Here is a 15782-nt window from a genome sequence, read left to right on the forward strand (position 1 = left end):
GGCTCTTTTCTCACCCCCCGTTTGCAGTCTGTCAGCAAATCCCTCCAGCTGCCCCTCTGTGACACACCCAGGAGCCAGCGCTTCTCCCCGCCTCTGCTCTGCCGCCCTGATCCCGGCCATCTCCCCCATCACTGTCACCTCCTGGCCAGCCTCCCTGCAGCCCCCATGCTGCAGTCAGAGGGAGCCTGTTCGAACCTACACCCGATCAGATCACTCATCCCCTCAGACCCTCCCAGACGCCGCGGGGACCCAGCATGATCTGCTGCTCCCAGATCGCCCCACTCACTTCTGCCTCAGGACCTTTGCACCTGCCGTTTCCCTGTTACCTGCTTCCCCCGGATTCTGTATGACTAGCCCCCTCCCCACTGCCTTCTCAGAATTTTCCTCAGAAGATGCCACCTTCTCAAGGAGGACTTCCTGATCACCGTATTTAAAACTGCAACACCTCACCTCTCACACCCCATCTCTTTCCTGTTTTTTCTCCCTTGCACTTGTCACCATCTAACATGTTGTGTATTTTATTTAATCATATTGTCTGCTACCTCTCCCCACCCCCATTAGAGTGTCAGCACCATGAGGACAGGATTAGTGCCCATTTTGTTCACAAGTAGATTATCAGGGTCAGCAACAGCGCCTGGCAAGTAGCAGGTGTTCAATAAATAATCATGGGATGAAAGGCTAGAGCCGAAATATGAGCAATGGGCAGCGATTGCACGCAGTCATCGGCCTGCTAGTGGTAGCACGGAACTGCCATCTGGGGTTGTCTGGCTTTGAATTTGGGGTGAGGGTGGAGGAGACCTGGGAGGCAGAGAACAGCTCTTACAAGCTGGGCCTCTGGAGGGGCAGGGGGGAAGTTCCAGCTAGGAGAAGAAAGGAGTGATGCGGTCACGGAGTTTGTGCACTTGGCAACAGCCAGGAAGTTGCTGCATGATTTTGAGCAAGTCAGTTCCCCTCTGGGAGCCAGCGAGGATTGGGATGCTGGCTCTGTGAGTGCCCACTCCGGCTAGCACTCCAGGAGCCCAGCCCTTTCTCACGGCGGCCTCTGGAGAAGCGTCAGTGTCCTCCTGGCCCAGCTCCCCCTTCCTCCTGTGCGACGCAGTTCTCTGGCTGGCTGGTGTGTGCCAGGAGGAAGTGGTGGCAGTTAGGCAAGAACTTAATGGACTCACTTGGGCAGGAAGGAGGGCTAGGGTCTGCCTTCCATCCCTGCAGCTCCCGAGGGCGACTGCTTCTTCAACAACCCCCACACCCAGCCAGGCCAGCATCTCTGAACGCACATCTCCCTCTTCCCCTGGCACCGGTTGCCCGGGGACAGCCCCAGATGGCTCCCTGGCCCTGGGGACAAAGGCCACACTGTGCCCAGCCCTGGGCTGGCTTCAGGCTGGGTGACACTGAGCCGTTCTGTCCCCTGATGCGGGTGAGGGGCCGACTGCACGAAGGTAACAGGCCTTTTTCCTGTCTCCCTTCCCCCTTGACCCTCAAATCTGAGGAGCTGACGCTCCCAAGAAAGAAGTGACAGAGGCATCTTGTGTCCTGAGCTAGGAAACAACAGATCATTCACTGCCCAGTCTGCCCTGTCGCACTCAGACCCTGCTGGGTTCAATGCCCCAATTGTCCCCATCGGAGAGCAGCGTCCACTCTCTGCGTGGTTACTGCCGCCTGCTCCCCGGCTGCCATCAGGAGGCCCATCCTGATGTCTCGCCCCCATCACTGCTGCTGCAGTGGCAGCCACTTCCTCTCTGTCTCTTCTCAGGCCGCTGAGAGCAGCTGGTCCCCCATGTCGTCTGCATCGCTTGGCTCTGCATTCCTGCTCAAGTCTCCAGTTTCACTCTTTCCATGCCTCCTGGTCCCACTGGTGGCTCCTTGCTCCCAACTTAGCCATGAGAAGGGCGGGTGGGATTCAGGCTGGTTCTCCTTTGTCTTGTAGAAATTGGGGACTTCCCTCCCACAAGGCTTTTGATGAGTTTCCCTCCCCCTCCCCTCCAGGCAAGAGCAAGGGCATCAGATTTATGGCAGCTCCTGGTGGATTCCTGAGTCACCAACTCAACCTGCCATCCCATAAATCCCAGACTGTAGGACGGCTTTATGGGAAGCCCTGTTTCTGGAAGAGGGCATGACTGGCCCCGCCTTGGCGGAACACAGACCTCAGGAAGCCCAGTGCCCAGTTCCCCCACCCACTAGGATGACCACGACGGAGCTTGGGGCATCAGTTTGTGCAGTCCAGTCATTTCCTCTCCTCCTGGGGGGGGGGGGGTGTCTCACGCTCCGCTCAGCGTTCACTCCACCTTCCTGTGGCTCCCCCACCCCCTGGATTCCCCATCTCAGCACATTAGGGCCATCTGGAAACCTGGGCAGAGTCCATCCCTTACCTGGACCTCAGCTACTTCCCAACCATGGCTCCAATGTTCAGACCACTGGGGATGGTTTTTAAAAACACATTTTCCCAGGCACCACCCTCAGAGCCTCAGTTCTAGAATCTGAGCATGAAACCGAGGAATCGGAATTTTTTCTGATGCTCCTTGCTGATGCTGATGTTCAGCCAACTTGTAAACAGGTGGTCTGTGCAATGGGGAGATCTCCACTCTCCTGTCATGTGGGAGGTGTGAGCGAACACGGACGGCATGTTGAGGTCCTCCTGTCACTGGAACCTACACGCTGCCTCCATCAGGAAGCCCCCGTTCCTGCTCCCATTTCCCTGCGAGCTCCACACAAGAGTGAGGTGGCTGGCAGCCTCTGGGAGCTTTCTGTCCGTGAGAATCCCACAGACTGTGGGCTCGGGACATCACACGGAGCCTGGAGGAGCGGCTGAGGTTGACTGATGGGGATGAGCTTGGAGATGGAGAAGCAGGGAAGTTCCAGGCTGGTGAGGTTTGCAGGGAAGCTGCAAGAGGAGTTCTCGGCTACCTTCTCACCTCAGGAGCCCTCGCAGCCCCAAGTCCCTTGAGAAGAGGGACCAGCCTTCACTCACCACTAGCCCCAGGGCCTGGCTCTTCGTTTGTTGAGCTGAACTGAGTGAGACTTCAGGGCCCAGTGGCAGAGATAGGCTCAGCGGGCAGTGTGGACCTGAGGCCTATACTCTGAGAGGTGCCAGCCCGAGGAAGCAGGGGGTCTGGGCTCAGGAGAGCTGGAAGGTCTCAACTTAGCTGCCTTTGGGGGCAGCCAGGAGCCAGGGGAAGGACCCTTTCCAGGCTGGCTGAGGACAGAAGGATGTGATCATTACGCGAAGTAAACATTACTGACCCATCATCCCTTAAACCAGGATTCAGGAGGGGCCTGGTTGCCTTGGCAACTGATTACTGGCCAGTGACAGTGCTGAGAGCATCCTCTGGGGAGGGGCCATGCTTGGTGCATGGGTGAAATCCGGAGAGAGTGCAGGGTGGTCCTTTTCTCACAGGGCTGGCCCTGATGGCTTCTTGGCAGGTGTCGGGGGCGGGGGGTGCCTGGTGAGGCCTCTTGATCCTGGCCCCACTGTAGCTGAGGGAAAAGTGGGCAGAGCAGAATGAGGGGGCGGACACACTGGAAGCTTATGAAACCACGGAGGGAAGGGGAGGGAAGGGAAGGAAAGGGGAGGGGAGGCGTGACAGCTCCACTCTGAGTTTTCAGGGCAGAACAGAGAAGGAAGAGTCGGTGTGAAGAAGCAATGGCACCAGTCCCACTGAGAGGCCAGCAGGGTGTCCCCTCCTCAGAGTCCAAGATGGCTGCGGAGCCTAGGCAGGGAACTGGCTGGGGAAGGGGCCCTGGGGCGAGCAGACTGCCCGCCCCGCTGCTTCATGGTCTTCACTGCAGTGGATGCCCTGCCTGCTGGCTTCTGTATGGGAAGGGCCGACCGTGCTCTGTGTCCTCTCCCCAGGGGGCCCTGTCTGTTTCCGGCAAATTTCTGCCTTTGCCCTGAGACATTCAGCTGCTCCAGACCTCCCATATTTCAGCAGGAGAGACGGGAGCACGGCCAGCTCAGATGCACACTTCCTCCCCTCACCCCTTTCCTCTCTTTTCCTGGCTCCAGGGAACTCACAGCAAACTGGAGAGGGGCTTCTAGGTATCAGTATTAGGATGAAAATGTTTGGGCCAGGCTGCATTACGAGGGTGTAGGCTAAGGTACGTTTAGCTTACAGACATCCATCTTTTAGGCTTACTGGCTGTTGACATATTTGGCCTCCTCCACCTAAGTTGGTAAAGAGCTGCTGGCCCAGGGGCCACCTGGCTCTGGTGTCCCCCCTGCCCCCCAGCCTCCTTCCAGAACTCTCTAGGCCTCCAGCAGCTAAAAGGCTACTGTCCGGCCCTGGGGAGACCTTCAGGATCCTATTGGCACATCAAGCCACTATTATGAGGAATACCTTTCTCTGCTTCCTGTTATACATTGTAAATATCTCCCCAGGGGCAGGGAATCCAGAGGGGATAAGATTCCCAGGAAGGAAGATGGTTAGCAACATGTCGCCCTGGCCCCCAAGTGCAGGGTGATTGTCAGAGCTTGATGGGAAGACCCAGGATTCTCATTTGGTGTCAACAAGACCCGCTGCACGTTCTCACCCGTTCTCACCATTCTCACCCGTTCTCCTCGTTCTCACCGTTCTCACCCGTTCTCATCTTTTCTCACCCGTCCTCACCGTTCTCACCCGTTCTCACCTGTTCTCATCCGTTCTCACCCGTTCTCACCGTTCTCATCCGTTCTCACCGTTCTCACCCGTTCTCACTGTCCTCACCCGTTCTCACCGTTCTCACCCGTTCTCATCTGTTCTCACCCGTTCTCACCGTTCTCATCTGTTCTCATCTGTTCTCACCTGTTCTCACCCGTTCTCATCTGTTCTCACCCGTTCTCATCTGTTCTCACCCGTTCTCACCGTCCTCACCCGTTCTCATCTGTTCTCACCCGTTCTCACCCGTCCTCACCCGTTCTCATCTGTTCTCACCCGTTCTCACCGTTCTCATCTGTTCTCACCCGTTCTCACCCGTCCTCACCAGTTCTCATCTGTTCTCATCCGTTCTCACCCGTCCTCACCCGTTCTCATCTGTTCTCACCGTTCTCACTGTCCTCATCCGTTCTCACCGTCCTCACCCGTCCTCACCTGTTCTCACCCGTTCTCACCGTTCTCACCTGTTCTCACCGTTCTCATCCGTTCTCACCCGTTCTCACCGTTCTCATCCGTTCTCACCGTCCTCACCTGTTCTCACCCGTTCTCACCGTTCTCACCCGTCCTCACCTGTTCTCACCCGTTCTCACCGTTCTCACCGTTCTCATCCGTTCTCACCCGTCCTCACCTGTTCTCACCCGTTCTCACCGTTCTCATCTGTTCTCATCTGTTTTCACCCGTTCTCACCGTTCTCATCCGTTCTCACCCGTTCTCACCGTCCTCACCCGTTCTCACCCGTTCTCATCTGTTCTCACCGTCCTCACCCGTTCTCACCCGTTCTCACCGTTCTCACCGTTCTCATCCGTTCTCACCGTCCTCACCTGTTCTCACCATCCTCACCCGTTCTCACCCGTTCTCACCCGTTCTCACCGTCCTCACCCGTTCTCACCCGTTCTCACCCGTTCTCACCGTTCTCACCGTTCTCATCTGTTCTCACCGTCCTCACCTGTTCTCACCCGTTCTCACCGTCCTCACCCGTTCTCATCTGTTCTCACCGTTCTCACCCGTTCTCACCGTTCTCACCTGTTCTCACCATCCTCACCCGTTCTCACCCGTTCTCACCGTTCTCATCCGTTCTCACCCGTTCTCACCGTCCTCACCCGTTCTCACCCGTTCTCATCTGTTCTCACCGTTCTCATCCGTTCTCACCGTCCTCACCCGTCCTCACCGTCCTCACCCGTTCTCCCCGTTCTCACCGTTCTCATCCGTTTTCACCTGTTCTCACATCTCCTGTCCCAGGACCCGCCGCTGCTCCCTGCTGATCATGAACAAGATGAAGAACTTTAAGCGCCGCTTCTCCCTATCCGTGCCCCGCACGGAGACCATCGAGGAGTCCTTGGCAGAGTTCACAGAGCAGTTCAACCAGCTCCACAACCGGCGTAATGAGGGTGAGGGGTCTGGGGCCCTTTCCCCACCCCTCCCCTCCCCTGCCTTCCCACACACCAGCACGACTGGCCCTGGTGGGGGAGGACAGAGGTCAGGGTGGACTGGACTCCCCACTCTGCCCCCACCCCGGGGCAGAGGCCGGGAGGGTAGCTGATGCCTCTCCCTTCAGGCCTGCAGCTTGGTCCTCTTGGTGGAGACACCCAGCCAGAGTCCAGCACCTTCTCCCCCACAGACAGTGGGGAGGACCGCGGGCAGCCGTCCCCAGGCGTGCAGTACCGGCGGCAGAACCAACGCCGCTTCTCCATGGAGGTGAGGGGCTCCGGGCGCTATGCTATGGATGTGATAAGAGACACATCCACAAGTGTGTGTGCCCAGGAAGGTTTGCCTTGGTGCCAGACTTCAGAGGTTCAAATCCCAGCTCTGCTATTGACTAAATCTGTAACTTTGAGCAGGTTACTCAGCCTCTGCATAACACAGTCTTCTTATGTTAAAATGATCATGATGAAGATGAAATCAGTTAACATACGGCACATGCTCAGAACATTCCTGGTACACAGCAAGGGCTAGACAATTTGACTACTGTTCTTATGGCCCATATCCATGTGCCCAAATGTATGAAAAACAGGCTTACAAAAGCACAGTGTCTACAGGAATCTCATGCTGCAGATGGCGACTCTGAGGCCCAGAGAGCACGAGGGACCTCCTGAGATCACCCAGCACCATCTGGATGTTCATGTTTGTCTCTGAGCACACCTTTGACGCAATCCCCACCCATGATTCAATCCTGCCAGGGTTGTTCACAGGGAAAGCGAGACCCAGGGTGGGAGATGCAGGCCCCACAAGCCCTGGCTACCCGGGAGCAAACTCGGACACCTTGTCTCATCCTGGCCCCTGCAGGACATCAGTAAGAGGCTCTCTCTGCCCATGGACATCCGCCTGCCCCAGGAATTCCTACAGAAGCTGCAGCTGGAGAGCCCAGACCTGCCCAAACCGCTCACCCGAATGTCCCGCCGCGCCTCCCTGGTGAGTCCTAAGAGGGTCAGAGGTCACCAGAATGGCCACCCACTCCCCTGCATGGTCCTGGATTTGCCTGTCCCAGCTGAGGCCTGCAGCAGTTTCCTGGGCCTCTGGCGCCACCTGCTGGCCAGGGAGGATTCCTACAGCAGATCTTCCTTTGTCAACCTCCATTCTTTAGTTGGGTCCCACCAGTGATGGAGCTGGGCTCCAAGCCCACTCTGGGTTCCAGAGTCTTCACTGAGATGAGATCAATAAGCAAGATGGCACATGTTTCCGAGTCTTGGCCTGTCAGATTTCCTTGGGAGCATCTTACAAAACACAGATTCTGATCCCCTGTCCAGATGCCTACAGAATCAGACTCTGGGTGGTGGGTCCCGGGAATCCGTTCTTTTAAGGGTTGGGTAGTGCTGAGTGAGAGCAAGTGTGCTGATGGGAGGCTGTAGGGAGGTGGGTTCTGAACTGGACACTCAAGGTGCGGTGACAAAAAAGGCACGGTTCCTGTCCTTGAGGGGCTTCTGAGCAGGATGGAGACAGGTGATGAAGGCGTGGGCAATCCCAGGCCAACACCCTGGGTACCTGCACTGCCATGGGAGAAAGTAACTCACCCCCAGGGACAGAGAGAAGAAGGGGAGAGAACAACTGGCACTGCCCTCCCCTGCTCGCCTCGGACCCACAGGGTCTCGTTCCCTTCCCACCTGGGGCCCGGGGCGGGGAGGTTGACTGTATGCGGGGGCCTCCAGGCTCACGGACCCTTTGTCTCTCTCTCAGTCAGATATCGGCTTTGGGAAACTGGAAACATACGTGAAACTAGACAAACTGGGAGAGGTAAGAGGCCAGGTTGCCAGGCAGGATGGCGAGGAGGAGGAAGGGGGTCTCCCCAGCCTCCCCTGGTCTGTGCTCACACGCCCCTGCCCACAGCTCCTGCCATCCACGCTCTTGCCCATGTAGTCTGTCTGGCCCTGCCTTTGGCAGGTGTTAAGGTGGGCCTGGGTCCTGGTGGAGGCCCTGAGGATGGAGTGGCTGATGGACTCTGGGGCAGAATGCAGTCTTTTTATTCTGCAAGTATTTCATGCCTGGGATCATGTCCCAGCTCCACTGTTGGCTAGCTGTGTGGCCTGGGGTGAGGTCTGGGGTGACCTCCCCCCTGTGCCTTGGTTTCCCCCTCTGTCAGTGGGAGTGGTAACTATTCTACCTCATGGGGTGCTGTGAGGACTGAGGAGGTCCCTAGAATAAGCTTTTGTGCTGTGTATTTACTGGCTATTTCCATTATTACTGCATTGGCCTTTGTGTTCCAGGCTGGGGGTGGGCAATGGTTTACAGAGAGGAGGAGGGTGTAGCCCCATCCTTCTAGGAAGCCAGAGGAGACCTGCCTGTAAACATTGGCAGAATATAAGGAAGAAAAAGCTAGTGCTGTAATAGACGGGCACCTCGCCTGTTGGGAGCTTACAGGAGAGACGTTCCTTCTGACCAGGGAGGAATTAGGGACAGCTTCACAGACAAGCGGGCTTTGGAGGAAAGGGAGTTTCAGTGAAGGGTAGAGGGTGGGGAGGGTAGGCAGGGCGTGCATGCCAAGTCACTTCAGTCGTGTCCGCCTCTCTGCGACCCCATGGACTGTAGCCCACCAGGCTCCTCTGTCCGTGGGGTTTCCCAGGCAGGAACCCTGGAGTGGGCTGCCATTTCCCCCTGCAGTTGGCAGGGCAGTCTGGTCCACGTCACGGCCCAGGCAGAGGCACAGAGAGGAGGGCGCCGGACAGAGGAGAGCCGGCCCTGAGTGCGGTTCTTGCTCCCAGGGAACCTATGCCACGGTCTTCAAGGGGCGCAGCAAACTGACAGAGAACCTCGTGGCCCTGAAGGAGATCCGGCTGGAGCATGAGGAAGGGGCGCCCTGCACCGCCATCCGCGAGGGTGCGCCCCGGGGTCCTGCGGGCTGGGGGCACCGGGGGCCAGGAGACGTGGCTGGGGCGGGGCCCCCGCGGCAGGTCCCCGAAGAGGGTGAGGGGCGGGCGGGGCTCAGGTGCGCCTGTCGCCCGCAGTGTCTCTCCTGCGGAACCTGAAGCACGCCAACATCGTGACGCTCCACGACCTGGTGCACACGGAGCGCTCGCTCACCCTGGTGTTTGAGTACCTGGTGAGTGCGCGGGGCTGCGGCGGGCTGGCCCAGCCTGTGCCCAGAGGCCCCCAGCGAGGGGAGCCCGAGGGCCCAGGCTCGGGGCTGCAGCGCGCTGGCCCGGCCTGTGCCCAGAGGCCTCCAGCGAGGGGCGCCCGAGGCTGAGGCGCGGGGCTGCGGCGCGCTGGCCCGGCCTGTGCCCAGATGCCCCAGCCAGGCGCGCCAGAGGGCCCAGGCTCGGGGCGTCCCACTCGCCAGCTGGGCCCTGCCTACGGGAGGGCTTCTGGCCAGGGATCGGTCAGCGTGGGGCTGAGCCAGGCCGCGTGTTCCAGGACCGAGACCTGAAGCAGTATCTGGACCACTGTGGGAACCTCATGAGCATGCACAACGTCAAGGTGAGAGCCTCCTTGTCACGGACCGCCCCCCCCCCCCTCCCCAGGGCCGGCGTAACCCTCCCCGCACCCAGCACATCTGTCCATGGACCGCCCCCAACCTCCCCAGGGCCGGCATAACCCTCCCCGTACCCAGCACATCTGTCCATGGACCACCCCCCACCCAGGGCTGCTGTAACCCTCCCCACTTCTAATACATCTGTCCATGGACCGCCCCCAACCTGCCCAGGGCGGGCATAACCCTCCCCGCACCCAGCACATCTGTCCATGGACTGCCCCCCCGCCCAGGGCTGCTGTAACCCTCCCCACTTCTAATACATCTGTCCATGGACCGCCCGCCCCCCGCCCAGGGCTGCTGTAACCCTCCCTGCTCCCAACACATCTGTTTCTGGACCGCCCCCACCAGGGCTGCTGTAACCCTCCCTGCTCCCAGCACATCTGTCCATGGACCGCCCACCCCCCCCCCCCAGGGCTGGTGTAACCCTCCCCGCTTCCAACACGTCTGTTCATGGACCGCCCCGCCGGGGCCGGTGTAACCCTCCCCGCTTCTAGCATGTCTGTCACTTGGGAGCACAAGTTCCCTGTCAGGGTGAAGAGGAGCTTCCGGGGAAGCTCGGAGGAGTGAATGGCCTCTTCTGTGTGCGCACACCGGGCGCGCTTCCCGACCCACAGTGGCCCCTCTCAGCTCCCCGCTAGAGTGCTCTCTCCTGCCCACCCTCCCGCCTCCTCTGCCTGCCCGGTGCCCTCCCCTCTGGCTGGGGCCGAGGACGGGGAGTCCAGGTGGGCAGGAGAACCAGACAGCCTCCAGTACCTCACCCGCACCCGGTCGTGTCCCCCACCCCGTCCCAGCCCCGGGGCAGAGGTGCAGGCCCCCTTGCTCCCCCGCCGTGGGGCGTGCTCCCGCCTCTGGCTGCCCCCTTCCCTCTCTCCCTCCAGATTTTCATGTTCCAGCTGCTCCGGGGCCTCGCCTACTGCCACCGCCGCAAGATCCTGCACCGGGACCTGAAGCCCCAGAACCTGCTCATCAACGAGAGAGGGGAGCTGAAGCTGGCTGATTTTGGTGAGGGCCAGAGCCTGCGGGGCTGGGAGGACCTGACAATCTCTCCGGGATGCGGGTGCCGTGGAGCGGGGAGGTGCAGTGACGGTTTGCTCCTAGGACTGGCCCGGGCCAAGTCAGTGCCCACGAAGACCTACTCCAATGAGGTGGTGACCCTGTGGTACAGGCCCCCCGACGTGCTGCTGGGGTCCACGGAGTACTCCACCCCCCTCGACATGTGGTAAGCTGGCCTGTGGGACCTCCCGACTCGCCTCTGCTGCCCCTCGGGCTTCTTCAAAGGGCTGTCTAACCGCCTTTGAATAAAAGCTATGTGGCATCCTACTGAAGTGGATGTCAGAGAACTAGGTCAGAGCTACATCGGGGTTTCCCTGGTTCTCAACAGACTGTGCTGGGCTGTGCTTCTGAAATACCCACCAGGAGTGTATAGGGGGTCACCAGAGGGTGCAGGAGGGCCCCCACAGTGCATATGATGAATCTTCCCCAAGCATCAGTTCTGCTGAAAAATTTAAAAGGGATGCATGCTTTTTGTGTTAAAATTAACACAGACAGGATTCAGTGTAGAATGAAAAGTTGGCCCAGGTTTCCAGGTAAAACACAGGTCTGCGATGAATGGCCTCTGTGGTCTGCAGGGGTTTTCTTGGAGAGTGGATCTGTGGACTTCTCTCTTCCCGTGTGGGTACACGATGGACAAAATTTGAGATAGCGCAGCTTGAAGAGCCGCCACAGGAGTGCTGGCTATGCAGACACAAACCCTACAGAGTAAAAGGGGGAGAGCTCAAAGCGTCCTGGAGCCCAGAGGCTCCCCAGACGGAGACTGCAGGGGGGGCGGTGCTGTGCTAGGGGCCTCGGCACCCTTGGGCCCCCACCCCCATGCCATGACCCACTGGAGCCTCCGTGGTGGTGGATCGCGGGGGAGCAGCTCCAGGGAGCGTGGGTGCAAGGAGCCCCAGGCTGACGCCAGCCCTGCCCATCGCTTCCTGCAGGGGTGTGGGCTGCATCCACTATGAGATGGCCACAGGGAGGCCGCTCTTCCCCGGCTCCACGGTCAAGGAGGAGCTACACCTCATCTTCCGACTCCTCGGTCAGTCTCCTGCTGCTCCCTCCGTCTCACCTCGAGGCGGCACCAGCACCCCGTCCAGCATGGACGCTTCCTGGGTCGGGCAAGATCCTCCAGGGTGGGAGTCCCGGTGGCCTCGGCCACTCTCTGCCCCCACCTCCTCCCTTGCCCCCCACCCCATGTCACCCTCGGCCCTGGCCTCTCACCCTCCCAAACCCTTCTCATCTCCCCAGGGACCCCCACGGAAGAGACGTGGCCCGGGGTCATGGCCCTGTCCGAGTTCCGAGCCTACAACTTCCCCCGGTACCTCCCACAGCCGCTCCTCAGCCATGCTCCCAGGTAGCCTGTCCTCCCCGCTCCTGTCTGCTGTGGTCCTCACAGTCCCTCGGGGAAGCGGCCTTGGGGCCCACCACACCCCCACAGGCCTGCACTAGCTCCTTCCTCCCGCAGGTTGGACCCTGACGGCATCAACCTCCTGAGCGGCCTCCTCCTGGTGAGTGTGCTCCCCGCTGGCCGGGGCCCAGCAGGCAGGGAGCTGAGCCTCAGGACGACACCCTGGCCCCCAGCCCCAGCCCCGGGCCCGGCTTGGGGCTCCCTGGGACCCCCAGCCCCCGGCCTCCCCAGACTTCAGAGCAGGCGTGCTCCAAACGGAAACCCCAGTTCAAACCCTAGCTGCGTAGCCGTGGGCAGGTTACAGAACTTAGCTGTGCCTCGCTTCGCTCAACTGCACAGTAGAATCACTCACAGCTTGTAAGAGGGATAAAGTGAGGTTGTTGAAGACACTTTGAACGATGTGTGTCTTGCGTAAGCCCACGGCAAGGGTGGTGGTTGCTGTTCCTTGTTAGCATTGCTGGTACTCACGTTATAACTGTGTATGCTTTCGCATCTGTGTCTCCATCCCCAAAGGAGATCATCCTCTTTAAGTCCCACGTCTGGTTCTCTCCTGGTGGCTGGGGACCTGGGACCCTGGGCTCTGGGCCGGTCTTGAGCTGGGCTAGCAGCTGACCCCAGGGGTTGCTCAGCTCAGACTGGCCCTCCATCTGGGCCAGGGGACTTAGCCTAGAGGTCCCTGCAGCCGCCCCTCTCTGCCTTTCAGTATGAATCCAAGAGCCGCGTGTCAGCAGAGGCGGCACTGAGGCACCCCTACTTCCGGTCTCTGGGGGAGCGTGTGCACCAGCTTGAAGACAGTGAGTGTGAAGGGGAGGCTGGGGGGGCCTCCCTGGACCGGGGAGCGGGGCAGTGGGTCTGGGGGAGGAGGGAGCAGAGCCCAGAGCCCAGGGCCCAGGTCTGGCTGAGCATCCTGGCTCCTCCTCCCCGGGTTTTCCTTCGTAACGAGGGGAGCAAACCCGGTTATCCTGGGGCTGCCAGCCCCGACTGAAGGGGTGCTCCCAGCTCCCCGCGCGTGATGGGCGAGGGGCCGCAGACTGCAAGACAAGACCTGTTCACTGAGCCATTTCCTGGCCTGTGCCCTCTCTGCCCACAGCCGCCTCCCTCTTCTCCCTGAAGGAGATCCAGCTCCAGAAGGACCCCGGCTACCGGGGCCTGGCCTTCCAGCAGCCAGGTAGGGGCCTGTCCTCCCCACTGCTCACTCCTACTAGAGGAGGCCAGGGCGGGCAGCGCTTGCCTCCCCGAGGAACAGAGATAGGGCCGAGAGACGGGGGATCCTCTCTTCCGGGGGCCTGCAGGGAGCCGGGCAGGGCCGGTTTCCCTATCTCCTGCCCAGGCTTCCTCCCTGTGTGTTCCTCCTCAACCCCCAGTCCAGACAGAACAACGCATCTGACAGTAGCCCCAGGAAGGTGCGCTCATTTCCTGGTGCCTTCTCTGGGCAAATTCTGAGCTCTGTATGTAGCTTCTATCCTGGGAGAACTGTGCTCATTTCCAGGCTAGCTGATGGCCTCAGATGTGATAAGTGCTTTCCACGTAGCATCTTATTTAATCCTAAAATTTTCCTTGAAGTTGATACCATTGGCTAGCACTCCCCATTTCTCAGGCAAGGAGACTGAGGCTCTGGGAGGTTGAGTTGCAGTTTCACACAGCTGGTGAGCAGAAGGGATGGGATTAGACCTCAGGACTGACCAGCTCCCGAGTGCATACTCTTGCTGGCTCTGGCAGAGCAGTCCGCCCCTGCTGATCTCAGGCGAACTTGGCCCCCGCCTGCTCCTTGCAGCCCCACATCTTTCCTTCCGTTTTCCAGGGCGAGGGAAAAACCGTCGGCAGAGCATCTTCTGAGCTGCGCCCGACCTGCTGTGGCCCGGGGGTGAGAGGTCACTCCATGCACAGCTGCGGTGGGATGGGGCCCACGCAGCCTCGGAGGACAGACGAGTGCGGGCTAGTGGCCGGCCCAGGAGACCTCGGGCAGCCCTGCTGGCCGTGGCTGCTTCCTCTCCCTGCTTCCCACATGCCTCCCCGGTGGCCTTGGCCCAGACACCAACCCCTCCACCACCTGCCCTGAGGCCAGGCATGAGCTGCTTCCCTGGGAAGAGGCAGTGGGCAGAGAGGACCACAGGCACTTTCCCACCCTGAAACCCTCGGGCACCCGCGGGGAGACCACACGGACCGGGGAGTCCAGAGGCCGAGCTGAGCGCTGTGCCCTGGACATGGGCACCACCGTGCCCCCCGACCTCCTGGGGGCCTGCCTGCCTGCCTGCCTGCCTCACCAGTTTGGTTGAGACCCTTTCAGGCCCCCTGGGAGCCCGCACATCTTCCCCCAGTTTCCCCTCCGAGGGCAGGAAGCGACATGGCACCTTGACTGGGACCTTGGAACCCTGGGTGCCAACGTTTGTGCCAAAGCCCCTCCCACCTGAGGGGGCGGGTGTCTGCCAAGGGACAGAGCCACACCCCCTCTCCCATCGCTCCGCTCCTCGCCAGGGGCCCTGTGTGCTGCTGGGGGCCCAGCCGAGTCCCTCGGGGCCCTGGCCCCCAGCCGCGCTCCTGAAGCTCGGAGGAGCCCGCCCTCCCCCCCAGTCTGAGCGGGATTGCCTTAAACTGCAGGCGGGAGAGCACGCACTGCCCTGGGAGCTCTGCCTCCCGCTCCTGCCTGTCTGCCCTCTCCCCAGAGCCCTTCCTGCTCATCATCCCTGGGTGCTGGTGGGTCCGCCCTGCACCAGCGTCCAGCGGGCAGCTCCCGGGTGTGCAGGCTCACCCTGAGCCTGGTGCCAGGCCGGCCCCAGCCCTGTGGTGTTGGCACAGCCTCCCTCCTCCTCCCCAGTGCCCGTGGCTCTGTCATTGCTCTGGCCTGCCTGGAGCCTCCCCATGCCCAGAGGAGACCGCGCCCACAGTCTGAGGTGCAGGAAGGTGGGATGGGATGGGGTCAGCTCTTACCCTGAGCCCCAGGGTACCGGGAGTGTGCAGGGCCGTGGCCCCCGAGAAGGCGCCTCTACCCACCTATGGAGCACGCCTCTTGTATTCCCAAAGTCTCAACACTGGGCTGGGTCTTAGATGTCAAGGCCAAAGGGAGGCCAGGCCGCCTGCCCAACCCCCTTCTGCCTGAGGAGCGGCCCTAGAGGGTCTTGGCTTCCCCATAAGTGCCCCCCCCCACCCCCCACCACTGTACTGTGAATGTCCTGTGACTCAGCATAAAGACAGATAATATATTTAATTCATGTTGTACAGAAAGGAGTGAGCAGTCTCCTGCACAAAAGCTGATGTTGACAAACTGATGCCAGAGGTGGAGGACGGAAGGGCCTCCCCAGGCCTCCTGAGTGCAGGCCGGGCCTGTGTCTGTGTAGATAAAGGGGGAGAGTTTGGTTAGTGTGTGTCCCTGAGCCCCCTCGGGGCCATGGGCATGGTGCCCTGTATTCTCCCTGCTGTGTTCTGGATGCTGCTGCCTGGGAATCAGTCCTGGGTACCCTGGGGTAGGTGCAGGAGAGGCCTGGGGCTTGGTGCTCTCTGTAGCTGCCGTGGCCCGAGTTGCTGCCAGGGGTCCCGGGGAAGGGTCTGGGTTCTGTCTGATGTAGCTGACCTTTGTGCTCCCCCAACCGAGTGAGTCTCTGACCTCTTGGGAGGCAGGGAGGAAGGTGTAAGAGCGGGTTGATGTGGAGAATGGTCAAGGCCAGCACAGCAGAACTAGGGCACAGACCTCCAGTATTTCTGGCCCAACGGTAACTGCACAGACCTGACTCCTGTTCCCACTTCCCAGATG

General features: G+C 60.3%; 1 protein-coding gene across 3 annotated transcripts in view; it reads left to right on the forward strand.

Annotated features, from left to right (window-relative positions):
* Positions 1-15256, forward strand: part of CDK18 (cyclin dependent kinase 18) — a 27201-nt gene extending 11945 nt beyond the window's left edge. For 2 of the 3 annotated variants that reach the window (XM_043923910.1, XM_043923912.1), the window contains exons 2-16: positions 5865-6013; positions 6181-6320; positions 6909-7034; positions 7797-7853; positions 8819-8933; positions 9062-9156; positions 9468-9530; positions 10464-10587; positions 10684-10804; positions 11568-11665; positions 11875-11980; positions 12092-12134; positions 12738-12828; positions 13125-13202; positions 13836-15256. In XM_043923910.1, coding sequence (XP_043779845.1) covers positions 5890-6013; positions 6181-6320; positions 6909-7034; positions 7797-7853; positions 8819-8933; positions 9062-9156; positions 9468-9530; positions 10464-10587; positions 10684-10804; positions 11568-11665; positions 11875-11980; positions 12092-12134; positions 12738-12828; positions 13125-13202; positions 13836-13870 — 1416 coding nt within the window. In that variant the 5' untranslated portion in view covers positions 5865-5889 and the 3' untranslated portion in view covers positions 13871-15256. The remainder of the gene's footprint in view (positions 1-5864; positions 6014-6180; positions 6321-6908; positions 7035-7796; positions 7854-8818; positions 8934-9061; positions 9157-9467; positions 9531-10463; positions 10588-10683; positions 10805-11567; positions 11666-11874; positions 11981-12091; positions 12135-12737; positions 12829-13124; positions 13203-13835) is intronic. The other variant, XM_043923909.1, reaches the window with a different exon arrangement.
* Positions 15257-15782: the final 526 nt, after the last annotated feature.

The sequence above is a fragment of the Cervus elaphus genome, chromosome 14 (assembly GCF_910594005.1).
Source record: "Cervus elaphus chromosome 14, mCerEla1.1, whole genome shotgun sequence".
NCBI classification, from domain to species: domain Eukaryota; kingdom Metazoa; phylum Chordata; class Mammalia; order Artiodactyla; family Cervidae; genus Cervus; species Cervus elaphus.